At 27.5% G+C, this 22,059-nt stretch overlaps 13 protein-coding genes and 1 non-coding gene across 14 annotated transcripts; 8 read left to right on the top strand and 6 right to left on the bottom strand.

Moving 5' to 3' along the window:
* The first annotated feature begins 169 nt into the window (after nt 1-169).
* T552_03090 (hypothetical protein) lies at nt 170-1,384 on the top strand. Its single transcript, XM_018371607.1, has 8 exons — nt 170-375; nt 426-454; nt 513-586; nt 634-699; nt 742-817; nt 859-1,026; nt 1,071-1,115; nt 1,162-1,384. Exons 1-8 carry the CDS (start codon nt 216-218, stop codon nt 1,336-1,338), a joined length of 795 nt encoding a protein of 264 aa, XP_018224742.1. The 5' UTR covers nt 170-215; the 3' UTR covers nt 1,339-1,384.
* A 78-nt stretch (nt 1,385-1,462) lies between these two features.
* Nucleotides 1,463-3,612, top strand: T552_03089 (hypothetical protein). The gene is made up of 9 exons (XM_018371606.1): nt 1,463-1,509; nt 1,566-1,968; nt 2,029-2,158; nt 2,214-2,291; nt 2,343-2,408; nt 2,453-2,473; nt 2,517-2,821; nt 2,866-2,969; nt 3,013-3,612. Exons 1-9 carry the CDS (start codon nt 1,488-1,490, stop codon nt 3,564-3,566), a joined length of 1,683 nt encoding a protein of 560 aa, XP_018224741.1. The 5' UTR covers nt 1,463-1,487; the 3' UTR covers nt 3,567-3,612.
* Nucleotides 3,613-3,754: 142 nt separating this feature from the next.
* T552_03088 (hypothetical protein) lies at nt 3,755-4,270 on the bottom strand (the record flags this gene model as incomplete). Its single annotated transcript, XM_018371605.1, has 3 exons — nt 3,755-3,859; nt 3,903-3,987; nt 4,035-4,270. The coding sequence occupies 3 exons, from the start codon at nt 4,268-4,270 to the stop codon at nt 3,755-3,757; spliced, it is 426 nt and encodes a 141-aa protein (XP_018224740.1).
* Nucleotides 4,263-4,962, top strand: T552_03087 (hypothetical protein). The gene is made up of 5 exons (XM_018371604.1): nt 4,263-4,342; nt 4,385-4,544; nt 4,591-4,731; nt 4,777-4,869; nt 4,916-4,962. The coding sequence occupies exons 1-5, from the start codon at nt 4,340-4,342 to the stop codon at nt 4,942-4,944; spliced, it is 426 nt and encodes a 141-aa protein (XP_018224739.1). The 5' UTR covers nt 4,263-4,339; the 3' UTR covers nt 4,945-4,962.
* A 98-nt stretch (nt 4,963-5,060) lies between these two features.
* Nucleotides 5,061-8,441, bottom strand: T552_03086 (hypothetical protein). Its single transcript, XM_018371603.1, has 11 exons — nt 8,230-8,441; nt 7,981-8,187; nt 7,766-7,930; nt 7,250-7,719; nt 7,067-7,208; nt 6,838-7,021; nt 6,427-6,793; nt 6,199-6,386; nt 6,039-6,156; nt 5,876-5,984; nt 5,061-5,828 (listed from the first exon to the last, which is right to left on the bottom strand). Exons 1-11 carry the CDS (start codon nt 8,393-8,395, stop codon nt 5,107-5,109), a joined length of 2,838 nt encoding a protein of 945 aa, XP_018224738.1. The 5' UTR covers nt 8,396-8,441; the 3' UTR covers nt 5,061-5,106.
* Nucleotides 8,442-9,656: 1,215 nt separating this feature from the next.
* T552_03085 (hypothetical protein) lies at nt 9,657-10,350 on the bottom strand. The gene has a single exon (XM_018371602.1). The coding sequence runs from the start codon at nt 10,302-10,304 to the stop codon at nt 9,702-9,704; it is 603 nt and encodes a 200-aa protein (XP_018224737.1). The 5' UTR covers nt 10,305-10,350; the 3' UTR covers nt 9,657-9,701.
* A 103-nt stretch (nt 10,351-10,453) lies between these two features.
* T552_03084 (hypothetical protein) lies at nt 10,454-12,908 on the top strand. The gene is made up of 7 exons (XM_018371601.1): nt 10,454-10,532; nt 10,584-10,933; nt 10,976-11,146; nt 11,192-11,260; nt 11,305-11,907; nt 11,954-12,595; nt 12,643-12,908. The coding sequence occupies exons 1-7, from the start codon at nt 10,499-10,501 to the stop codon at nt 12,865-12,867; spliced, it is 2,094 nt and encodes a 697-aa protein (XP_018224736.1). The 5' UTR covers nt 10,454-10,498; the 3' UTR covers nt 12,868-12,908.
* A 2-nt stretch (nt 12,909-12,910) lies between these two features.
* Nucleotides 12,911-14,443, bottom strand: T552_03083 (queuine tRNA-ribosyltransferase). The gene is made up of 6 exons (XM_018371600.1): nt 14,234-14,443; nt 14,022-14,191; nt 13,517-13,976; nt 13,396-13,473; nt 13,189-13,354; nt 12,911-13,150 (listed from the first exon to the last, which is right to left on the bottom strand). Exons 3-6 carry the CDS (start codon nt 13,967-13,969, stop codon nt 12,957-12,959), a joined length of 891 nt encoding a protein of 296 aa, XP_018224735.1. The 5' UTR covers nt 13,970-13,976; nt 14,022-14,191; nt 14,234-14,443; the 3' UTR covers nt 12,911-12,956.
* Nucleotides 14,444-14,492: 49 nt separating this feature from the next.
* On the top strand, nt 14,493-14,572 carry T552_05042. The gene has a single exon. It is a non-coding gene; the product is annotated as a tRNA-Arg (tRNA).
* A 315-nt stretch (nt 14,573-14,887) lies between these two features.
* On the bottom strand, nt 14,888-16,066 carry T552_03081 (thymidylate synthase). Its single transcript, XM_018371599.1, has 5 exons — nt 15,821-16,066; nt 15,487-15,774; nt 15,402-15,441; nt 15,168-15,346; nt 14,888-15,118 (listed from the first exon to the last, which is right to left on the bottom strand). Exons 1-5 carry the CDS (start codon nt 16,020-16,022, stop codon nt 14,934-14,936), a joined length of 894 nt encoding a protein of 297 aa, XP_018224734.1. The 5' UTR covers nt 16,023-16,066; the 3' UTR covers nt 14,888-14,933.
* A 210-nt stretch (nt 16,067-16,276) lies between these two features.
* On the top strand, nt 16,277-17,600 carry T552_03080 (hypothetical protein). Its single transcript, XM_018371598.1, has 5 exons — nt 16,277-16,726; nt 16,769-16,886; nt 16,934-17,062; nt 17,106-17,306; nt 17,349-17,600. Exons 1-5 carry the CDS (start codon nt 16,322-16,324, stop codon nt 17,552-17,554), a joined length of 1,059 nt encoding a protein of 352 aa, XP_018224733.1. The 5' UTR covers nt 16,277-16,321; the 3' UTR covers nt 17,555-17,600.
* A 62-nt stretch (nt 17,601-17,662) lies between these two features.
* T552_03079 (hypothetical protein) lies at nt 17,663-18,225 on the top strand. Its single transcript, XM_018371597.1, has 2 exons — nt 17,663-17,847; nt 17,894-18,225. The coding sequence occupies exons 1-2, from the start codon at nt 17,707-17,709 to the stop codon at nt 18,191-18,193; spliced, it is 441 nt and encodes a 146-aa protein (XP_018224732.1). The 5' UTR covers nt 17,663-17,706; the 3' UTR covers nt 18,194-18,225.
* Nucleotides 18,226-19,120: 895 nt separating this feature from the next.
* T552_03078 (hypothetical protein) lies at nt 19,121-20,873 on the bottom strand. Its single transcript, XM_018371596.1, has 7 exons — nt 20,759-20,873; nt 20,560-20,678; nt 20,309-20,509; nt 19,653-20,263; nt 19,547-19,604; nt 19,284-19,493; nt 19,121-19,239 (listed from the first exon to the last, which is right to left on the bottom strand). Exons 1-7 carry the CDS (start codon nt 20,825-20,827, stop codon nt 19,167-19,169), a joined length of 1,341 nt encoding a protein of 446 aa, XP_018224731.1. The 5' UTR covers nt 20,828-20,873; the 3' UTR covers nt 19,121-19,166.
* A 112-nt stretch (nt 20,874-20,985) lies between these two features.
* T552_03077 (hypothetical protein) lies at nt 20,986-21,911 on the top strand (the record flags this gene model as incomplete). Its single annotated transcript, XM_018371595.1, has 5 exons — nt 20,986-21,261; nt 21,302-21,513; nt 21,561-21,663; nt 21,712-21,763; nt 21,811-21,911. 5 exons carry the CDS (start codon nt 20,986-20,988, stop codon nt 21,909-21,911), a joined length of 744 nt encoding a protein of 247 aa, XP_018224730.1.
* Nucleotides 21,912-22,059: the final 148 nt, after the last annotated feature.

The raw sequence follows: 22,059 nt of genomic DNA, 5'->3' as shown, positions 1-22,059 counted from the left end.
TTAATAATATTATACTTTATTTATTTTTAGTCTTACTGAATGACATTAAGTGTTCGTTTTTTTTAATCTAAAATTAATAATAATTTTATTTTAATAAAAAAATAAGATTGAAGAGTAAGATTTAAAATGTTTTAAGTTTTAAACTAATATAATAAGAGTTTTGAATGAGTTTTTAATAGTAGTTAATTAAGCTTGGAGGCTTAAATACATAAAAGATGATAAAACGATTATTTCTTAAGAAAGATGTTGCTTTAAAACCATTTCATACACTTTTTCTTGATCAGAATGTTTTAAAAAGTAGTATGAGATATCTTTTATATAAACCAAGATTTCGTTTTTTTCATAATAACATTATACAAAATCATACATCTTTTAGTAAGTAAGATATGTTAGGAATTGGATAGTCTGATTTAGCTTTTTTAAAGACCATATAAATACGCCTGAGAATAATCCTGTATGAACAAAATTTTTAAAGCTGTTGATTTTTTGGTAAATTAATATTATATCTTTAGGATATCCCATTTGAATTTACTCCAGAGAATTTGAAGCGTTCTAAAGAAATAATTAGTAGATATCCTAGCGAATGGTTTTATCTATTTATATTTATTTATTTGAATTAATAATACTTATTAGGAAAAAAGCTGCTGTTATGCCTCTTCTTGATCTGGGACAACGTCAATTGGGTTATACTAGTATTAGGTAGGCATTTTTTATTTTGATTAGTTTTTTAAATATTTCAAGTGTTATGGATTATGTTGCAAAGCTTTTAAATATCCCAAAAATGCGTGTTTACGAAGTAGCAACCTTTTATACAATGGTATATTATTTTTGTTTATTTAAAAATATTCATGTTTCTAGTATAATCGTCAGCCTGTAGGAACTTTGGTACAGGTTTGCACAACAACACCATGTCAGCTTTGCGGATCAGATCAAATTCTAAAAGCTGTACAAGATTATTTAGGAGTTTCTCCTGGAGGTACTACATCTGATGGCAAGTTTACACTTATGGAAATGGAATGTGCAGGTGTAAGTTTTACTTTTATTTATTTGTTTTTTTTTAATTTTTAAAGGCATGTGTTAATGCTCCTCTTTTTGCTGTTGGTGATAATTATTATGTATATATTTTATTAATTTTTTTATATATGCTAATTAAAAAAAAAGGAAGATCTTGACCCCAATACTTGTATTGAGGTTTTAAAAATGATAAGAGAAGGTAAATCCCCAAAACATGGCCCACAATCTGGTCGTAAAAGCTGTGAACCTAAGTCGGGACTTACATCTCTTACTGATGAACCTTGGACTTCTTCTGCTGTCCTTAGGAAAGATGGTGCTTTATAATGAAATGTTTGGCTGTGCTTTAATATTTTCTTATTTTTTATAACAATAATATATATTAATTTTTTTGCTCGTGACTTAAGTTTGTACGATATCGGGATAAATTTTGGTTTTTGTAAATACATAGGAAAGAGCTTGTATGAATAAAATAGATGTCTTGGAAACTGTCAAAAAGTATGGATTTAAGAATTATTATTATATAATATAGAGGCTAATAAATTTTATGATAGAATTTAAGAATTCAACTCAGGGAATTTCACCAAATCGAGAATCATCAGGACATATGAACTCGGATAATGCAAATCCAAATCCAAATGCAAATTCAGATGCAAATTCAAATGCGAATTCAAATGCACAGAAGCCATTGCAAGATCAGGAATATGTAGTTAGACCGGGTATTCTTTCAGTAACAGTTGTGGAAGCAGAAAATCTAAGTCTTCCTCCTGGTATTTCTTTGCCAGAATCGTCTTCTGCAGAAAGACATTATACAATTAATGGGAGAAAAGGATCAAAAGATCGTTCTTTATTTTTTCCGTATCTTGTAGTTGAATTTGATAAGAATCAAACTTTGGTTGATGCATTGGATGGATCTAGTACAATATGTCATCCTCGATGGGAATATAAAATAAATTTGTAAGAGTTGATCTTATATAAATGAAGTTTTTCCATGTTTTTAATATATCAAATTTGTAGTGATGTTTTGAAGCCTTCCCAGCTTTCTATTCAGTGTTATCTACGTTTAGGTCAAATGCAAAAAGGGCATGGTTCTGGGAATCATATCTATTTGGGTGGAATAAAATTTATTCCTAATTTTTCTGAAACTGTAAGTTCATTTGTCTGTTTTTTTTTTTTTTGATTTTTATTTTCTTTCAAAATAGTCATTAAAGGATGAGTGGATGTCTATGCATGGTGGAACTGGGCAAATACGACTACAAGTATCTTATAAGTCAAATAAGGTTTGATCTTTTGCTGGTATATTAGTATTTTTTTTTATAATATTTTGCTAGAGCTCTCCTATTACAATAGATTCGTTTAAATTACTTAAGGTTGTGGGTAGAGGCTCATTTGGGAAAGTATGTTTATTATTTAATATAATGATTTATTGATTTTTGAAAAGGTAATGCAAGTCCGTAAAATTGTGAATTTTTTATTTTCAATGGTTTCTTTTAATTTTTACTTAGGATACATCATGTATATATGCTCTTAAAACGATTAGAAAGGCGCATATTGTTTCACGATCAGAAATAAATCATACCTTAGCTGAACGTACAGTTCTTGCTCAAATCAATAATCCTTTTATTGTTCCTTTAAAATTTTCATTTCAGTCACCTGAGAAACTATATTTAGTTTTAGCTTTTGTTAATGGCGGCGAGCTCTTTTATCATCTTCAACGCGAAGGACGTTTTGATCTTGAACGGTCTAGATTTTATGCTGCTGAACTGCTTTGTGCATTGGAATGCTTACATAATTTTAATGTGATTTATCGGTAAGATACTATTATTTTATATATTGAAATTTAATATTTTTAAGTGATTTAAAACCCGAAAATATTTTATTAGATTACATAGGTCACATTGCTTTATGTGATTTTGGTTTATGTAAATTAAATATTGCCGAATCTGAAAAGACGAATAGTATTTTTATATATTTTGATTGAATAGTGCTAAATTTTTTAAGCATTTTGTGGTACCCCAGAATATTTGGCACCCGAGCTTTTGTTGGGCCAAGGATATACTAAAGTAGTAGATTGGTGGACATTGGGTGTTCTTTTATATGAAATGCTTACCGGACTTCCTCCATTTTATAACGAAAATACAAACGAAATGTATCGTAGAATTTTGCAAGATCCTTTGCGGTTTCCAGATGATATTGACAAGGAAGCAAGAAGTTTATTGGCTGGGCTCTTGACACGTAATCCTGAAAAGAGGTTAGGGAATTTAGGTGCGGCAGAAATTAAATCGCATCCTTTTTTTTCAAGTATTGATTGGAAAAAACTATATACAAAAAAGATACAGCCGCCTTTTAAACCAAATGTAGAAAATGTTTGTGATACAAGCAATTTTGATCAAGAGTTTACAAATGAAACTCCTATCGATTCTGTTGCTGATGATTCACATTTATCAGAAACAATCCAGAGGAAGTTTCAAGATTGGAGCTATCATGGATCAAATGTAATTGATAGCTGTAATAATAATATAATTAGTGAGGGTTTAGAAAATATAGTGGAGTAAATATTAATTAGATATCTGAAATAAGTCCTAGGGGAGAAATGTTAAATGGAAATTTGTTGGTTTGAAATGTCAATTGATATTTATGTTAAACATGTTTTAGTTATTTTATTTTTACTTATTTATTTTGTCGTCTTTAACTTTTGTATGTATTTTAGAATATTTTTGGACTATTATGCGAATTATATTCACTAGTTATCTCCCCATAACTTTTTATTATATTTATCTGTTAATTTTTCATCATTACCATATTTCTTTTGCCATTCAACGAAACCGCCTCGAAGGACATATACTTTCTAGATAATGATAAGATTTTTTGCAAAAATAATAGCAATATACAGGAAAAATTTCTTCTTCTTGTATGCTTTTTATATTACGTATTTTTTGTTGTTCCATTAAGAATAATCTTGCTCCTGCTGGCCCTCTGCATTTTATAAATATTATCGTTTATTTCATATAAACATATAAAACCTCTGTTGAGAATAAGCGCAATAAAATATAACCTCTTTTGCATCTTTTGTTTCTTCAATAAGATTTAAAATACATGATGATAGCTCATGCGAGGGAATATGTAATGCACCTTTAATATGTCCACCAATAAAATCCTCATCTCTTACATCTACAATAACTAAATCTTTTCCTTTATTTCCTGTATTTTTGAGTTTTAAAGAAAGTTCTTGAGGTTCAATATATAAAATATCTTTCATCTAGATTTTCTGTTGCTATAGTAATAAATATATGTTTGTTTTTCGTGCTTGACGAAAATTATTTAAAAAATGGTAAGAAATTAAGGATATTGAGATAGTTGTTTACATTTAAAGGATTCATCAAACGTAGCTTATGAAGAGGCATTTTCATTGTTTGATAAACATGGAAAAGGTACTGTTTCTAAGGAATGTATTGGGGACCTTTTAAGGGCAGTTGGTCAGAATCCCACGTTATCAGAAGTCTCAGAGATTGAGGAATCTATAATGGATGAGGGTATTTTGTTTTTTCCTTTGTTTTTCTTAAGTAAATTTGGATATAGTTACTTTTGATACTTTTCTTCGTGTTTTGAATAGGCCAAATGGATTTCGCCCAGTAAGCGATCATGCAGAATTTATTCGTGGATTTCAGGTGTTTGATAAGGATTCTACGGGATTTATAGGGGTTGGCGAGCTTAAATATAGTATGAATGGTATTTTCTATTTTTAGACTTTTTTAATTGAGCTAGTATTGACGAATCTTGGTGAGAAATTGTCGGATGAGGAGGTTAATGAATTGTTAAAGGATGTTAATACTAAAGATGGTGTTGTAAATTATGGAGGTGAATTTTATTGAATAATTTATGTTTATAATTGAATTTGTTGTAGAATTTGTTAGGATGATTTTGTCCAATTAACATTGATTTGTAATTAAACATTAATGTTTTTTTTTTTGAGAATATATATATTTCTAAGAGATGTATATAGATTCTTGCGTTAAATACTTTCTGCTGAATTCTATGTTATTGTAATGTTTATACATAGTTTTTATTTGAAATATTATAATTTTTAGTTTAAATTTAAGAATTGTTATAACTATATTGATTGTCATGACAAATCTCTTCGATAGGGATGTATGAATCTCCGACTAGGAGGTCTGATACCTTTTCAAGAACAATTAAATATAATATTTGGAGGTTTGCGATACAAAAAGCAGAAATACTAGAGCCTATCTGGAGCCAGTCTCCTTCATTTTTGATAAGATAGAAAAAATTTAATGTTAAAATATCTGACATACTCAAAACTAGTGTGAATAATGTTGATGGAGGGATTCCTAATTTCTGATTAAGAACTCCTAAGTTAGCTGATATAATTATAAAAGGAATTAAGAGTTTATATAGTAAAAGTGCCGCTTGAGAAAATGGATTGAATATAGGAATTAGTCTATAGATCGAATCTAATACAAAAGAAGATACAGATGCAATATTTCCTGTTCCAAAAAATGCCTCTTGTATAAAAAAAAGATAAAATAATGCTATTCTTAGATTTTCATAAAATAAAAGTCTCTGATTTTCTTCTGATTTCCTATTTTTGTTCCAAAGTGTAATTTTCTTTCTAATTTTATACTCTATCTGAACCCATAATGCCAAAGTGCTAAAAAAACATATATAGAAGATATTTTCATATGAAACAGAGAGAATAACAAAAGAAGGTGAGAACATTAAGAAAATTATGAGAAGATTATGAATATAGTAGTTCTTTTTCCTCATTAGTGTTATAAATGGAATTATTAAAGAGAAGACTTTAGTTAATAAGATATTAAATAAAATTTATGTAGGATTTTTATACCTAAAACCAACCATCCGAGCACTTGGTTTCCAAATGGTAGACCTTTTTTGGCTTGTAATGATAATACGCTTGAATATGTTACTATTATTGAAAGGATAAGTAAGGCTAGCTATAAAATGACATTAATACAATTTGATATATATATATGTATATGTATATATACCTGAATACTGATGATAGTTTGCGGCATTTTGGTCATAGTTTTATGTTTTTTTAATAATAAGTTTCCAAAAATCAAGTATACAAACCCAAAAAGAAACATAGCAAAACCTCCAATTAAACTAAAATAATTAAAGTCTTATTTTTAAAAAAAGAATGAATACATTAAAGATAATTTTTCTTTTTTTACTTTATCTAATAAAGTAAACGTACTGGTTATAAAGGAATTTAGCATCCATAAAGAAATTAATATTTTGTTATCTCGAATAAATTTGGTTCCATATGTTAAAGGCCAAAATGAAATTAATATGAAGTATACTGTAAAAATCTCCCTTTGGGAATATCCAATAACCTGATGTTAATATTGTAAAATTATATAATATACTCCTTACTATAGTTTCTAAAAGAGCGATATATAGTATCAATTTCATGAAAAATATTATATTTTTGTATGGTTTTCTTGTATTTTTGAAAAAAAGTGTATAACACTTGTAAATATTTCTTCTGTTAATAAAAATATGTTCCCAAAAAAAAATAGGAAATATGACATATGCATAGTAAAATAATGGCGATTTTTCTATAAATAGTATAATAAATAGACCAATTAAAGAAAATGAAAAAAATAATGAGGATAAGATAGTTCTTTTAGGCCGATATATATATTTTGGGATATGAATATTGATGAGTTGAATAAATATAAATATAATCCATCCAAGATATCCTAATGTGATAATCGAAGACAAAAACATAAAATCGTATCTAAAAAATAATGAAATTGGTGGTCAATTTTAAATTTAACATACGTTTGTAGATATTGTAAACCATCTAGACACATTTTTATCATTTCTTCGCAAATTCTAATTGCTTCACTATATTTATGGTCGTCAATAAGAGTTTTGATATGATTTTTATAAGTATCTAAATTATGAGTTTCATTATTCAAGTGTTTAAATGGTTTAAATGCAATTTTTGTTAAGGATTTAAGTTCTAAGACTTTATTAAATACAAATTGTGGAATTATTTTAATTTTACCATGTTTTATTTTATATTGTTCTGCTATTTCTAGTGCGTTAGTAAAAGCTGCCTGAGATTTAATATCAAGAGGACATGATAAATAGTCTAAAGGTAGTTGACCAACAGAATTCATAGGAAAATTAAGTCCAAGAAGATAAGCCTAATCATTTTATTGCAATTTTTATAAAAGTAAATAAATACCATAAGTGGTGCAATGTCTGCTTGAAGAACATCTATACGTTTAACAGAGCTAATAGTCCAGTTTTTAGAAAAATCATCGTGGCCCGAAACATTTAGCTTATCTGGAAGATTTATTCCTGAACCCCAAGCGATTAAAGGAGTACGTGTATTATCTGGATGACCATCTCCATGTGATCCTAAATCACTCATCCCATGATCAGAAGTAAATATCCATGCTGTTTTTCCATCGTTGTAATAATTCTCTATAAATTCTACGATTCTTTTAATTCCAGAATCTACTACTTTTATGTTATTTAAGTATTCTTTTGAATATGGACGATATGAATGCCCAGCAGTATCTAGTCCAAGTAAATGAAGGAAAAAAACTATTTTGTCTTGTGATAGTGTCTCTTTTATAACTGAATTTGAGGTAGCATTTTCAAATAATTCTATAACTTTATCAAAAACCCATGTATCTAAAATAGTAGAATCTTTAATCATTATAAGTATAAATATATATTGTAAGTAATAAAATACCTTTAGAGAAATCTTCCATTTCTTTGTCATACATAAATGTTTCGACTCTTGAAATATCAGATGCACCATGAGCAAACATAGGTAAAATATCTGGTGAACCGAAGGACCATGTATGTTGGGATTGATTAAAAACGGAATCAAAATTAACAGGATTTGTTTTCCAACCTATGTGTAACATATAAGAATCTTCATAACAATATGTTTATTTTTGATACCTTTAGTAACTGCACTCACATCTTCATAGAAACCTGCTATAATAGCGACATGTCCAGGTCTAGATTCCGTTGGAACACGAGTATGAGATATCCCAAAACAACCTTTATTAAGTACAATTGACTGTAAAAATGGTGCGTATGTTTCATATACATTTGTTTCGGGGTTTAAATATGATTCAAATAATTTATCTGCTCTTAGACCATCTCCTATATAATATTAAGGATGAAACCATAAAAAACCTAACGAACCAACTATAAGAAAAAGTCGTTTTGCCGGAATATGATTTTCAACTTTGAATTGTTGCATTCCATGGACTAATGGCGATGTAAAGTAGATATCAAAGATAGATCGAAGATAAATAACATGAAATAAGATTCCTATAATTAATATATTTCTTCTAGAAAATTGATACATATGGCTAGTTTATATTTTTGAATTTTATATGAATTTTATGTTTTTTTTAGAAGTAGAAAGATATTTTATTATTATTGTTCTAAATAAAAATTTGTACTTTTGAACTTCTAAAATAATTTTTATTGTAAATTTCTAGATTACGTTTATTAATATACCTGTATGAAAGATGAGTAGAAGTTTTATAGATATTTGACTTTTTAGAGAATTAGAAATAGAATTCAAAATGCGAGATTTATAGTAGAAATATTTTTTCGAGTATTAATAATATATAAATAAATGATGGTATTTAAAGAATATAAAAAAACTGCTATATATTACTGTAGAACATGGTTTTAAGTTTATTTGTCTAATATTTTTGATATTTATAAAATTCTTAAGTATAGCTAACTAAAACCTTTGATTCATTGAATATTTATAAAAACAAGTAAATATCTTTTAATATCTATGCATTTTATTTTTATATAGTACTTTTTATTTAGATTTGTTACACTTTTTTATAAACTTTTATATAAATTTTAATAGATTGAGAGTATCTTTTATAATTAGTTATAAATATTATTAATTTGTATTTTATTTCATTTTTGGTTTATTTTTTTTGGAATTCTATTATTTTTATATATTTTTATTGTTTTTTATTTAGGATCTTTTAAAGATTTAATAAGGAATTCTAAATGCTTTGTATGAAATTAGAATATAATAATCTTCTAGAATTTGTTTTATTGATTTATTATGTGACTTATAATAATTCTGTATATTTTTGTTATACTCTTTAAAGGATTTTTATAAACCAATTTACTATTTATTGTATTTAATATTTCTATTTTTAATTATATATTTGTAAATTTATGTGAAAACAATATTTTAATATAAGACGAAAATTATTTGATAGATTTATTAATGTTATATGTTTTGTTTAATTTCTTTATCATTTAACAAGTAGAAATATTTTGAGTTTTGTAGATTAAGTTATACAAAAAAATTGAACCTTTTTAATTATATAAATAAATAATATTCCTGGATGTTTTATAGAACCTATATGTTAATAAGATGTATAAACCAGATAAATGCTTTCACAGTGTTTTATTATATTTTTCGGAATTCGAGTATGTATGTTTAATAGCTGTTTTCTAATTTAAAAATATTTATGTGATTTGATATATCATTTTAATGTTAAGAAATCGAAAATGCTTGAAGAAATAAATGAAAGTTGCTCTTAAAGTTATTAAATATCATATTTCGATATTTCATGGTATTTCTAATATATATTATTGCCTTATTTAGGAATATAATTAAGTGTTTTTGAAGTTTATATCCCTTTATGTTTCATTTCTTTGACAATTGAAACCAAACGACGTATACTAGCTTTGAAACGTTTTCTATGGCGTTCACTGCGCAAACGGTTTCTTTTTTTCGTAGGTTTCTCATAAAACCTGCCCATTCTTTCATCACGTCGTACATTGTTTTGTTTCAGAAGAATATCTAAAGATCTCCATGAAGAAGCAATATCCTGATTTTTTACTTCCCGAGATGCTGCTCGATTACAGATAGGCAATTTCTGATGTTTATTTTGTAAATCATCATCATTATTATTATTATTTTTTAAAGAATCAAGAGGCATAAAGAAAGTTGGTGATTGTTCAGATGTTTTTTTTAATGATGAAATAGGTTCAATAGTTTTTGATTTATAATCGTTGTGAATTGATTCATTTACTTCTTTTTCAGGAAATAACGTGCCTTTATCTTCTGTTTTTTCATCGCACTTAAACAGAACTGTAGATAGATGCTTTATTTCTTTTCCTTGATATTTTTCTATTAAAATTTTTGTTTTCCACAATATAAATTTTCCTTGTAGAAAATTTGAAATTCTGTAGTTTAAAAGATTTCGAGAAAATTGATTGATAATCTTCATGTCCCATTTGTTTTCCAGAGAAATATTTTGTTTTTATATTATATTTTCCTGTTTTTTATAGATTTTTTTATTAATTGTAAACCGAGGATTTTAAGGTTCTGAATTTATGATTTTGAAAATTCTATAAAAAAATATTGTATTGATAGCAATTAAGAAATTCCGTGTGGATACTTGGGTGTAATATTTACTAAACTATGTACTATCCATCTCAAGGACCTTATGGAACAAGTAAATTTTATTATATATTAAATGAATTCTAAATGTAATTATAATTTTTAGATCCTCAGTATGGATATCAAGGATATCAGGCATATCAGCAGAATTTGCAAGCGCCTCCTGGTTATGCGCCCAATGCTATGCCTCCTCAGACTGTAGGATATGGGGTTCCAACAAATATGTCAAAAATAGACTTTAATGCACCGGTTATTCATTTTGGAGCAAATATCAATCAAATGAAACCTCAGGCTGCTGTGATCACATCTGCTCCTGTACTTGTTCCAAAGACAGCGCCTGTTCGTGATACGCCGAGTCTTTTGCAGCCGCCTACTGTAGAACAACAACTTAGAACGTTATTTATTTGTTCTATTCCTGATTATTTAGATGACTTTTGGATTGATAAAATTTTGAAAGTATTTTTTTTGAGAAAAAAGATTAAAGTTAATGCTTTTAAGTCTGTTGCGAAGCTGAAAGAATGGAAAAGAGCTAGTAATGCGACTGGTTCTCTTCGGAATTTTGGATTTGCAGAATATGATGATCCTGAACATGTACAGAGGGCTATTATAGTTTTAGAAAATCTTGTCATTCCTCCTCCTAAAGGAGATGGAGAAGGTTCTAAAATTATGGTAATTATATTATTTTTTTCATCATATTGTTTGTTGATTTGTAAGGTGGTAGTTGATCAAAAAACTCGTGAATATTTAGATGAATGGAATGAAACAAGGGAGAATAAGAATCCAGTATGTATTATTTTTGACAGGTTATTGGTATTAATTTATTTTAGCAACGAGATCGAAGTCTTATTATACAAGCTAAGAGTAATCTTACTAAAGTTCTTGAAGATTTTAAAGATCCTAATAAACGCTTCCCAAAAAAAACATCTTCTGATGATAGTTTCAGGGAATCGCAAGCCTCTGAAAGTAAAGATACTTCTAAGGCGGCTACTATAACACTTAATGTAGATGATGAATTAGAAGATATACCTATGGAGCAGCGCGAGGCTGTTGCTCGTGAAATATCTTCCTTTAGAGAGAGATCTGAAAGAAGAGAACATGAGAAGTTAAAGAGGGAGGAAGAAACGGAAAGGAGAAGATTGGAGCTTGAAAGAATGTCTGGATTGTTTGTTTCTTCTAAATTCACTTCTCAAGCAAGTAATTCCACTAGTCAAAGAACAAAAAATGATAGTATTCAACTTTCAAATTATTCTGATAATTTTTATGGTCAGATGTCGAAAGATTATCAAAAATCAGTAGCATTCGTATCAAAAGAAAGTAATGGTTATGGTAAAAGTCATGAAGATGAACTAGATGATACAAGAACATGTGAAGAAATAGAGAAAGAAAGAAAAAATAGAAAACAGAAAGAACTAGAAGCTGCATTTCAGGAGGTAATGATATTTTGTTTTATAATTTAATTCTTATATAATGTTTTAGAGAGAAAAAAGATGGTTAAATAGAGAAAAATCACGAACATCTGCATTAGAGCGAGAAATGAATAGAGATAAAGAAGAAGCGTCTCGTGAAGCTAGAGATAGGGAAATTATGTCTCGTCGATTAGCTGAGTGGAATGATGATTTAGAGGCTGAAGCAGGTGTAGAAGAATACTATAAAGATAGATCATCTTGGTTGCGACACAGGGCAATATTTCGTACTAGAGAAATGGAAATGGATGCACGTGATCGAGCTTTAGAAGAACGTCAAGAAGCAGAAAAACTCAAAGCTAGTATGAATGCTGATTCTCTTTCCAAAAAGCAGGCGCTGGAATATAAACATGCTGAATCAGGGATTAGTAAAGATTCAGGAATTGGTCCTATTAGACTTACTCTTAGTTCTGCTAAGAAACAAACAGATGTTCCAAAAAGAGTTGTTTCAGAAGTTGAAAAACTTCTTGAAGATGATGATGATCATTACATTGGAAACAAAAAACCTGTATTATTGCCCCTAGAATATGATGATACCGAGGCTGCTGAGGATGATGAATCTAAAATTAGAAGAATTAAAGAAATTGTTGCATCAGTTCCCTCTGAAAAAGAGGGGCTATGGAGTTGGTCTATTAAATGGGACCGTTTAACTGATGTAAGTCATTTTATTTTTATAGTTAAATATTATTAATATAACATTAGTCTATTATTGAGGAAAAAATTCAACCGTTTATTACAAAAAAGATTGTCGAATATGTTGGTGTTCAGGAAGATGACCTGATTACGTTTATTTTAGATCATTTACGAAAAAAGGGTAGTGCTGAAGAACTCGCAAAAGAGTTGGAAATGGCTATGGATGAAGAAGCTGAATTGTTTGTTAATAAAGTATATAGATATGTCATTGTTATATCTGAAGCCTGTATATAGTTAAATTGTTTTTTGCTAATATAATTATTTTTGGTAGTTGATCTTTTTGAGTTATATTTTGACTTTGAAATTTTAGAGAAATTTATGATTTAATCTAGAAGATTTATATTCACAGTTTTTAAAGACTCAACGGCCCATTTAGGATATTTTTTTTCGGAATATAACTTATCAAATGCTTTTTTGACAAAAACAGGAAATTCGTCATGAATAATTGCATTTCTTATTTCTTTCATTAGATTTAATTGATAATGAATATTGTGAATTGTTAATAAATGTGCAGCGACTAACTTTATTAGAAGAAAATATAATAGTATACTTTACCTGTTTCTTTGCATACTATATGATGAATATACGTCCTTGTTATTCCCCATTCCCCTGGTTTGCAGCAAGGGCATTTGCAATTTTTGTCAATAGGATTATAATCCTTCGAAAAACGTTGATTACGAAGATTCAAAACACCATATGGTGTAAGGGCATTACCAAAACGCTAAAAGATTAAAAAAGAAAAAACTGATATCTAATGTTTACCGCTGTTCGTGTAGGATATACACAATCAAATTGGTCAATTCCTAATGCAACACTAACGATAATATCTTCTGTATATCCCTAAATAAATCAATTGATATTTTTTTTGTATGTTATTTTTTACAACACCCATAAGATATCTTGGTTTATTCAAAGGTAGCAAATCCGTACAAATTGAAACAATTTTAAATGTTTGGGATTTATTTTCGCCTCCACTTAGTCCACCTATAGCTATTCCAGGGGTTTCTCTTTTTATCATTTCCAAACAACATATTGTTCTTAATTTTTCATTAAGTCCTCCTTGAATAATTGCATAAAGACTCTGTTTTTCTGGATTTTTGTTTGCTGCAATGCAACGATCAAGCCAGCGTATACTTCTCCACATTGCTTCTTCAATTCTTTCTAAAGGAGCAAGGGAATGGACAACGTCATCTAATTGCATCATAATATCGGAACCAATACTATTTTGTAATGAAATGGAATACTCTGGCGTAAGAAGCATAAGAGATCCGTCATAAGGACTATGGAATTCAACACCTTCCTCAGTAACACGAGATAACTTTAGAAGTGAAACCATTTGAAAGCTTATTAATATTAATTGAGTATTAGGATTTAGGAATTGATAATACCCTCCACTGTCTGTCAATAGATTATGGGGCCATTGCTGAAATATGTGAGCTCCGCCAATTGTATCAAGAATTGATTGTCCTGGACGAAGACCAAGATGGTATGTATTGTTGAGTATAAGACGACAACCAAGACGTTCTAATTGTTTAGATGTTATTCCCTTTAATGTCGCCTACAAAGTTTAGCTAAGTATATAAATGATAGAATAATTAACTTGTGTAGCTGCAAAATTATCAAAAATATTTAAAGAAGTGAATGAGATCTACCAACCGGCATAAACACAGGTGTTTCAACATTCCCATGAGGTAATGTTAGAAGACCCGCTCTTGCTTTTGATGTTGAGCATTCTCGTATAATATTAAAGTTTAGTGCTTTGAGAGGCATAGAGTTTATAGAAAAGATAATTGATAATTAACAAAAATTGAGCTTTTGATACATTAATTTGATATAAAAAATCTATTTATAGATTAGATGTCCATTTGGCGCAATGGTAGCGCATTCCTCTCCTATGCGTCAGAAGGAAAGGTTGCGGGTTCGAGTCCCGTAATGGATGGTTTTCGTTCATCCATATAGTTTTTGTTAAGCATTTTAGTAATAAGATCAAATATGGTTATTAATGAAAGACTTTAAACTGTTATTTTTCTACTGAAAATATTCTTTTGTTTAATATGTTAATCAATTTTGTATAGCATCACTATATTATACATAAATATAGGACGACTTTTTTTAGTAAAAGTTTAGAATTAGTACTAGCATTTGTAAAAATATTCTGTGTTATAATGTGCCAATTGTTCAAATGCTTAATTATGTATAGATCAGTTATATATTCTATAAGTTGTTATTAATTTAACATGATATTTTTAAAAGTGAATCTAGTAGAGTGTACAGAAAAAGTTATAATGTAAATATATTTTTCAAATGGACATTTTCATTTTTATAGTTTCATATGGATGATAGTTTTGAATATTAAAATCATCTAATGTAAAATCTTCAATATCAGTGATTGAGCGATTTAAAGAAAGAGTGGGAAAAGGTCGTGGGGAGCGTGTAAGTTGTTGTTGTAGTGCTTCAATATGATCCTTATAAATATGACAATCACCTACAGATAATTAAAATTTGCTTTTTTTAAAAAAAAAAATAGTGTTTACCCATGACATGGATAAAATCACCTGGATCAAGATCACAAACATGTGCAATCATGCATGTTAGTAGAGCATACGATGCAATATTAAAGGGAACACCTAGCCCCATGTCACAAGAACGTTGGTATAATTGACATGAGAGTTCAGGTCGGTGGTTATTCGATGGTATATGAACATAAAACTGACTATATGTGGTTGTAAGCTTTATGGTTTCATATATAGGTTAAATATGAATATTACCAAAACATATGGCACGGAGGTAATGCCATTTTTTCTAAATCTAAATAGTAATAAGCAATGATATTGAATTGATAAAAGAGTATGCCTGCAGGATTCCATGCTGAAAGTATGAGTCGACGATCATATGGTGATGTTCGTATTTTTTGGATAATATTGGCTAATTGATCAACACCTTGTCCAATATAATTGGTTTTGCAATCAATATATTCTGCTCCAAAATGCCTCCATTGAAACCCATAAATGGGACCAAGATCACCTTCCTGGCGTTTAGTCAATCCAATTGAGTCAAGGTACTCTCGTGATCCATTTGCATCCCATATATGAATATTTTTCTCTCTAAGTTTTAAAGAATCTGTTTCTCCACGAATAAACCCTATATGACATTAAGAGCATATCTATAAGTTTCAGATATTTTTTACAAAGCAATTCTTCAATTACTCCACGTATAAAAACTCGCTTGGTTGTTAAGAGTGGAAATGTTTTATTTCGAAGAGAAAACTTTAGCGGAGACGGTGCAAAAACAGATAAAGTCCCTGTCCCTGTCCTATCAGGGCGGTCTTCCCCATGGTTAATAATATATTGTACTAAGTTGAGATATTGTTGTTCTTCTGCGTTTACCATGTTTTAAAGTATTAAGTAACAATTTTTTTCATTTGCTTTATAAATAATAAAGTTTTGGGGAAAAAAGAAAGTATTATTTAGGACTTTCTGAAAAATAAGTTTTTTTTTAAAAAAAAAAACTTATTAATTATTGCAAAAATTGATATTCGATCAAATTCAGAACTTTAAAATTGTAATAAAAATAAAGTAATATTTATGACGGGTTTTTTTGATTGATCTCTTCAGTTTCTCTTGTATCACGTCTGTGTAGTTAGTTTATGCATTTTTTCTATTAGAAAGGGTTATATTTTGAGACTGATATGCGTAAAAAACATACAAATATATCTAAAAATAAAGAACGAAAACACGCAATTGATTGTGATTCTAGTTTTAATGAGCAAGATGATAGCATAGATGAATTGGTATCGTCTTTAAAATCAAAAAAGAATCATACGAATAGAGAAACTCCATTACTGAAAATATTAAATTCAGGAAAATTAGATTCATCTGAGAAGGAAAATATTTCTTCAAGATATTCTGGAACAATAGAAGCAAAAAGTTTGAAAAGGCGCTTTGAAAAGGATATTACTCCAGAAAATAACTCTAAAAGTAGTCAAAAGCAACATGTTCAACAAGAGGTATTGCAAATAAGACAAAATGATTCAAAACGTAAGTTTTTAGATATTTATGACGAAAATATCGATATGGAAAAAAGGCTTAAAGAGGTAGTAATTTCTTTAGTTTTAAAGTAAATTAATAATTATAAGACAATTCGAAAAATGGAAGAGTTTGAGAAAAAATATAACTGTCTTAAAAATCTTCGTCAGACAGAAGTTGAATCTAATTTTCTTGCTTATCAAGAAATAGCTGAATCTAGGTTTAAGGGTAGATTGTTTTTTATATAATGCTTTTTTCGCATTTAATTTTAATAGTTTCTCAAACACTTATTGATAGTCTTACTAAGGATATTGACATTAAGGATAAGAGATTGAACGAATTGTCATCTTCTCTAAATGATTTAAAAGCGCAAAAGCAAGAGTTTGAGAAAATATCTGAAAATTGTATATTTGTTTTTACTATGACTATTCGTATTTATTTTTTTAGTGAAATCTACAGAACAAGCTCTTAATCATGCAAAATCGCAAATTGCATATTTAAATACAAAACTCTCTTCACGTTCTAAGTTGCCTATGGCGCAATTGAAAGAAGAACTTTATAGCGATTTAACAGGATTGCTTATTCGTGATGTTAAGTCGGATCCTAAAAAAACTGTTTTTGATTGTTTGCAAACAGGTCGTAACGGAAGTAAGTTTTATTACTGTTATTTTTGAATATTAATGTATCCAGCTCTTCATTTTAAACTTTCTCTTTTTTCTGACCCTTCTTCTCATTTACAAGAGCGATTTTCTTATACTCCTCTATTTGATCAAGAACGAGATGCTTTTCTTTTGAATTGTTTACCAGAATATCTTACTGATGAAATTATATTTGAAAAAGATCAAGCTGCCATGTTTAGCTGGAGGCTGTCGAATGCTTTACAAAAGAAAGATTGATTGGCAATATTGTAATTATTTTAGTTTGTTTTTGGTAATTTTTATGCTTTATATTGTATATATTAGATTATTAATATATAGTTAAATTTCGATAGAATTGTTTTATTATAGATATTGAAAGTTTGCTTTTGAAAAAAATAATAGGTTAAATAATGAAAGTTCTTAAAAAGATTTTTAGGGGTTTCTATGGTCTAAGGCTTGTTCCTTATGTTAGTAAGATAGATCCTGTATCTAATCTTAGATATATACAATATCCTTATGATATTACATCTCCATTATCTGTTAAGTTGCATGTATTGGATATATATTGTCTTTTTTGTATTTTTAAATTTTCTTTAGGAAAGAAGGAAAGATATTTTTAAAAAAAGTCAAATTTTCTGGAAAAACAATAATACTCTTTATTTTAAAAAAATGGAAATGTTTTACAACGATATTATTAAAAAAAAAGGCATAGTTACTGATGATGATATGATTGTATTTTATAGTGATTATTTGAAGAGTTCTAAGTCAGAAATGAGGAAACATCAATGGTGGTGGTATTGGCAAATTTTTGGTATTTTGATAGATAGTTTTAAGGTCTGGGTAAATAATGTTGCAGACCATTCTTCTTTTTTTTTTCATGTATATAGGAAAAGATAGTGAATATATTTGAGGCTGTATATCAGAATGTGTTTATTTCTATATACATTTCCAAATAATTAACTTTAGAAATTCCAGTATTGTAAAAAATATTTTAAAATGACATAAAATTTAAAATTATATTATACCTACTAAATTATATAAATGTTTAATAAAAGAACTTGAAAAATGTTATTAGTGTACTATTTGGTATATTATTTTATAGTTACAGGACAAATTAGGGTTATGATATGTTAAATGTTATTTTTAATTAGCTATATTAGTCTTTAAATTTGTAGTATAATTATTATTATTGATTAATGAAGTCTTTCTAAGTTATATTTTTACGTATCTTTTCAAAAGTATTTATGATCTGATTATGGTTTTATATATTTATTGAAAACGAGTATAGGTTTTTATTTCGTAGATATAAATATTTTGAATTTCATATTAAAGTTAAGAAAAAAAATGTTTAAATCTTGATTAAAAGTCGATTTTATATTTTTTTTTTGTATTTTTAATTTCCTTTAGAGACGATTTTATAAAATATTGATAGTTTAAAATGTTAAATAATTTATATATAATTTTATTTTATATTATAAATAACTTTTTAATAGAATTTTTTTAATAATAGATGAGAAATTTTCTACTTGAAATATTCTTAGTTGAATTTACAATAGGGAATATAATATTTAATTATTAAATTGTTAAAAGTATTAATATATAATGTTATATTTAGATAGATAGATAGATAGATATTAAATTAAAACAATTAAATTTTATTAGTAAAGAATATATATCTATGACTTCGTATGTTTTTAAATAAGTTCTAAAACAAAAATATAATGAATTTCGAGAATAACTTCTTGATATATATGAATATTTCTAAATTTTATTACTTAAAAGTAAACGATTATTTTTTCCTGTATTTAAAGCTTTATTAATTAAATAAATTGTTTATGTGAATCAACGATAAATTATTAATTTGGAATACTTAAAAATTATATTTCGAACCGAATTCATATAATATATTGGATAGTTTTTGTGCACCATGATTTAGTACTTCTCTTAAAAAATATTAGTTATTTAAATATATTTTTTTAGAAATAACCTGATATTTTCAATGTCATTGTATGCCGTATCTGCAAATTTTTGAATATAATCTTTAGCAGATTCTTCGAAACATTTATAATCCCGAGTATTTGTATCATTTTCCCCAAAATATTGGTCTGAAGAAATAGATTGAGCGCCATTAAACGCTTGTAAACGTAACTTGGTCTCTTCCTGAATAGCTTGGTTATATGAATTCCGTTGAAAATAACTATTTTTTGGTCAATTATTAATGTAATCTAAGAGCTAAAGAATAAATAATACTTGTCTGATGATATAGACTTTTGTCCAAAAAAATTATCACGAGCATATGTAACCTCATCTGAAATTAATTAATACAATTGTCGATAATAAATATACGAAAATATACCATTACAAGAATTTCCTGTTGTTGATCCTTTTTTATAAGATAAGTTTGTTTCAACTGATTTGGATGTACTTTTCGTTTGTCCAAAACATAATTTCTGAAAACCTGTTGTTGCTTCTTTAATAGAATAATCAGTTTTAAGGTCTGGTTCTGAATCCCCAAAAAACGATTTATTAGAGTTATTTAAATCTTTTTTTTCTAATTCTACTTGATTTTTTTCGACAGTATGGTTTAAATTACTATCATTTTTTTCTTTTGCATTTTTTTCAGCTTCTTCAAAATCAAACGTTTCTGCTATTTTTTTGGCACCAAGCTTTTGGGTAAGTTTTGATCCTGTTATTCCTGTTCTTTTATTTGTAGAAACATCTGATCTCAATTTAGATGTGTTTAAAATGCTATTTTCTTTTAATAAAGTAGAATTCGTAGAATCTTTATAATTGTTAGATATTTTTGTTGTATTATCAACCTCTGCTTTGTCCAAAAATGAAGTTTTTGTATTACATGTTAATGTAGATTTCTGAAACGTATGATCATTCCATTGAGCAAAAAAATCATCATCCGCATCATTATTTATTAATGAATGTTCATCATCTTCTATTTTAATAGAAGAATTACTATTAAATAGATTAGAAGTTATATTTTAAATAGAAAATTAATACGATTTAGAATCCAAAAGGGCTCTTTGTTTTAATTCATCTTTGTATAATATAGCTGTTTTGCTAGTATATTTTGTTTTCACATCTTTTGAATCTAAAATAGATGTTCCCCCATGTTTGGTAAAGTATTCTAATGCAGATAAGTTTCCTCCTACTTTCATTATACGAAGCTGATCCCATGTCCATGAATCTAAAATAGTTGATCTATTTATTATAAAAATATGTTTTATTTCATAAAATAAAATATAACTTACCTAACAAATGATATATGAACGCCCAAATTTCTATGAATTGAGCTACAATCTAGACAAATGTAAATCCCAAAAGTTGTAGCTGCCCATGTTGCTCCATTTGCTCCACAATCAAAACAGTTCTAGAAAATTGTAAGAATTTGAAATTAATATTCATTTATTTATTTTTAATATATAAATCTTTATTTTTAATTATTTTTACCTGATTATATTTTTGAGCTCTTAATTTTTTAAAAATATTTTGACTTTCCTCTCTAGATGCATGAATCATATTTGATTTATTTTGTTATTTTTAGAGGAAGAATTTAATAGTAATTTAAAAATAAATTTATCGTCTTTTTTGTCTGTTTTTATTCGGAATACCTTTTAAGATAATTTCTACATTTAGTAAAATAAGATTGATAGCGATCAAAATAAAATAATAAATTAATGTATTCGAGAAGTTTTAATTGTGCTAAAGGGCTTTGCAATAGTAGGAATAGTATAATTCAGATATCAAATCAGTTCCGATGTATAAGATTATATAATACTGATCGATTTTTAAATTTAATACAAACATTAAAAAAAGATAAGGGAAAAATATTTTTATTCTTTAAGGATGATACAACAAAGTCATGGAAGCAGCTTCGTTTTATGGAAAAGGCTAGTCGGATGGTTTCAATTAGCTTAAAATTATCTATTATTATTCTAGGAGTTGTTGTTTTAGTAAGTAAAAATATTGTCGTTGAAGTCATGAATTTCGAAGTCTTTAGCAAGCTACTCTTTAGGAAGTTATCTTTTTGTTGTAGAGGCTCCTGCCATAAATACGTCTCTTGAATATATAAAAAATAATGAGGAGGTTAGTAGAAATTTAATCGAAGAAATTAATAATAGTCAGTGTAAAAGATTACTTGGAAATAATATAAAGGTGTTTAGTGGGTCTTTTCAAAATAGTATTCGTCGAAATTCATATATACCGTTAGTCATTGAATATTTTTTTAATATTTTTAATTATTTTAAATAAGATCTCAAAGAATAATAGAGCCAGATGGTCGTGAACAATTAATTATGCGATTTTATGTAAGAGGGGATAAATCCGAAGGTGAAGTAGGTCTTAAAATGATTAGAGTTTGTATATATATATATACATATACATATATATATTAATTTATTTAGAAAACATCTGAAGAAAGTTTTCAATATCAATATTTATATCTTGATGTAATGGGTATGTATTATTTATTCGTTTCAATAAGAATTTATTTAGAAAAAAAGTTGATAATTCTCTTCAAAGGATATGGCTAATTGATGTCAATAAAGTTAAAAATGAAACGAAAAAAAACAATTTTCTTTTACGTTTCTGGGGATTAAGATAGTAAATGTTACTTTGGGTGACTCTATCTATGTTGCATACAGATTTCTTAATTGATTGTTTTCATATAAAGTTTCTTATTTGATTTATAAATTCGAATTGAAATTTTGAAAATGTATTAAACTCTTTTTGGTGTTATACAAATATATAAT

The sequence above is a fragment of the Pneumocystis carinii genome, assembly GCF_001477545.1.
Source record: "Pneumocystis carinii B80 chromosome Unknown supercont1.14, whole genome shotgun sequence".
In the NCBI taxonomy this organism is placed as follows: domain Eukaryota; kingdom Fungi; phylum Ascomycota; class Pneumocystomycetes; order Pneumocystales; family Pneumocystaceae; genus Pneumocystis; species Pneumocystis carinii.
This window is presented reverse-complemented; position numbering and strand designations above follow the sequence as displayed.

Coding starts and splice junctions, on each gene's coding strand:
- T552_03090 (XM_018371607.1), top strand. CDS start 216: ATGATAAAACGATTATTTCTTAAGAAAGATGTTGCTTTAAAACCATTT. Junction 455..512: donor ATACGCCTGAGAATAATCCT/GTATGAACAAAA, acceptor TTATATCTTTAG/GATATCCCATTTGAATTTAC. Junction 1,027..1,070: donor TGGAAATGGAATGTGCAGGT/GTAAGTTTTACT, acceptor TAATTTTTAAAG/GCATGTGTTAATGCTCCTCT.
- T552_03089 (XM_018371606.1), top strand. CDS start 1,488: ATGTCTTGGAAACTGTCAAAAA. Junction 1,969..2,028: donor TGGGAATATAAAATAAATTT/GTAAGAGTTGAT, acceptor TCAAATTTGTAG/TGATGTTTTGAAGCCTTCCC. Junction 2,409..2,452: donor GTAGAGGCTCATTTGGGAAA/GTATGTTTATTA, acceptor ATTTTTGAAAAG/GTAATGCAAGTCCGTAAAAT.
- T552_03087 (XM_018371604.1), top strand. Junction 4,545..4,590: donor GGAATCTATAATGGATGAGG/GTATTTTGTTTT, acceptor ATTTGGATATAG/TTACTTTTGATACTTTTCTT. Junction 4,870..4,915: donor TGGTGTTGTAAATTATGGAG/GTGAATTTTATT, acceptor AATTTGTTGTAG/AATTTGTTAGGATGATTTTG.
- T552_03086 (XM_018371603.1), bottom strand. CDS start 8,395: ATGTATCAATTTTCTAGAAGAAATATATTAATTATAGGAATCTTATTT. Junction 7,720..7,765: donor AATGGAAGATTTCTCTAAAG/GTATTTTATTAC, acceptor TAATGATTAAAG/ATTCTACTATTTTAGATACA. Junction 6,794..6,837: donor GGTTTACAATATCTACAAAC/GTATGTTAAATT, acceptor ATTATTTTTTAG/ATACGATTTTATGTTTTTGT.
- T552_03085 (XM_018371602.1), bottom strand. CDS start 10,304: ATGAAGATTATCAATCAATTTTCTCGAAATCTTTTAAACTACAGAATT.
- T552_03084 (XM_018371601.1), top strand. CDS start 10,499: ATGTACTATCCATCTCAAGGACCTTATGGAACAA. Junction 11,261..11,304: donor CAAGGGAGAATAAGAATCCA/GTATGTATTATT, acceptor AATTTATTTTAG/CAACGAGATCGAAGTCTTAT. Junction 11,908..11,953: donor TAGAAGCTGCATTTCAGGAG/GTAATGATATTT, acceptor ATAATGTTTTAG/AGAGAAAAAAGATGGTTAAA.
- T552_03083 (XM_018371600.1), bottom strand. CDS start 13,969: ATGGTTTCACTTCTAAAGTTATCTCGTGTTACTGAGGAAGGTGTTGAA. Junction 13,474..13,516: donor CAAGATATCTTATGGGTGTT/GTAAAAAATAAC, acceptor TGATTTATTTAG/GGATATACAGAAGATATTAT. Junction 13,355..13,395: donor TATATCCTACACGAACAGCG/GTAAACATTAGA, acceptor TTAATCTTTTAG/CGTTTTGGTAATGCCCTTAC.
- T552_03081 (XM_018371599.1), bottom strand. CDS start 16,022: ATGGTAAACGCAGAAGAACAACAATATCTCAACTTAGTACAATATATT. Junction 15,775..15,820: donor AGTAATTGAAGAATTGCTTT/GTAAAAAATATC, acceptor AATGTCATATAG/GGTTTATTCGTGGAGAAACA. Junction 15,347..15,401: donor CCTCCGTGCCATATGTTTTG/GTAATATTCATA, acceptor AACCACATATAG/TCAGTTTTATGTTCATATAC.
- T552_03080 (XM_018371598.1), top strand. CDS start 16,322: ATGCGTAAAAAACATACAAATATATCTAAAAATAAAGAACGAAAACAC. Junction 17,063..17,105: donor TGAGAAAATATCTGAAAATT/GTATATTTGTTT, acceptor TTATTTTTTTAG/TGAAATCTACAGAACAAGCT. Junction 17,307..17,348: donor GCAAACAGGTCGTAACGGAA/GTAAGTTTTATT, acceptor TAATGTATCCAG/CTCTTCATTTTAAACTTTCT.
- T552_03079 (XM_018371597.1), top strand. CDS start 17,707: ATGAAAGTTCTTAAAAAGATTTTTAGGGGTTTCTATGGTCTAAGGCTT. Junction 17,848..17,893: donor CATTATCTGTTAAGTTGCAT/GTATTGGATATA, acceptor AATTTTCTTTAG/GAAAGAAGGAAAGATATTTT.
- T552_03078 (XM_018371596.1), bottom strand. CDS start 20,827: ATGATTCATGCATCTAGAGAGGAAAGTCAAAATATTTTTAAAAAATTA. Junction 20,679..20,758: donor GAGCTCAAAAATATAATCAG/GTAAAAATAATT, acceptor ACAATTTTCTAG/AACTGTTTTGATTGTGGAGC. Junction 20,264..20,308: donor GCCCTTTTGGATTCTAAATC/GTATTAATTTTC, acceptor TCTATTTAATAG/TAATTCTTCTATTAAAATAG.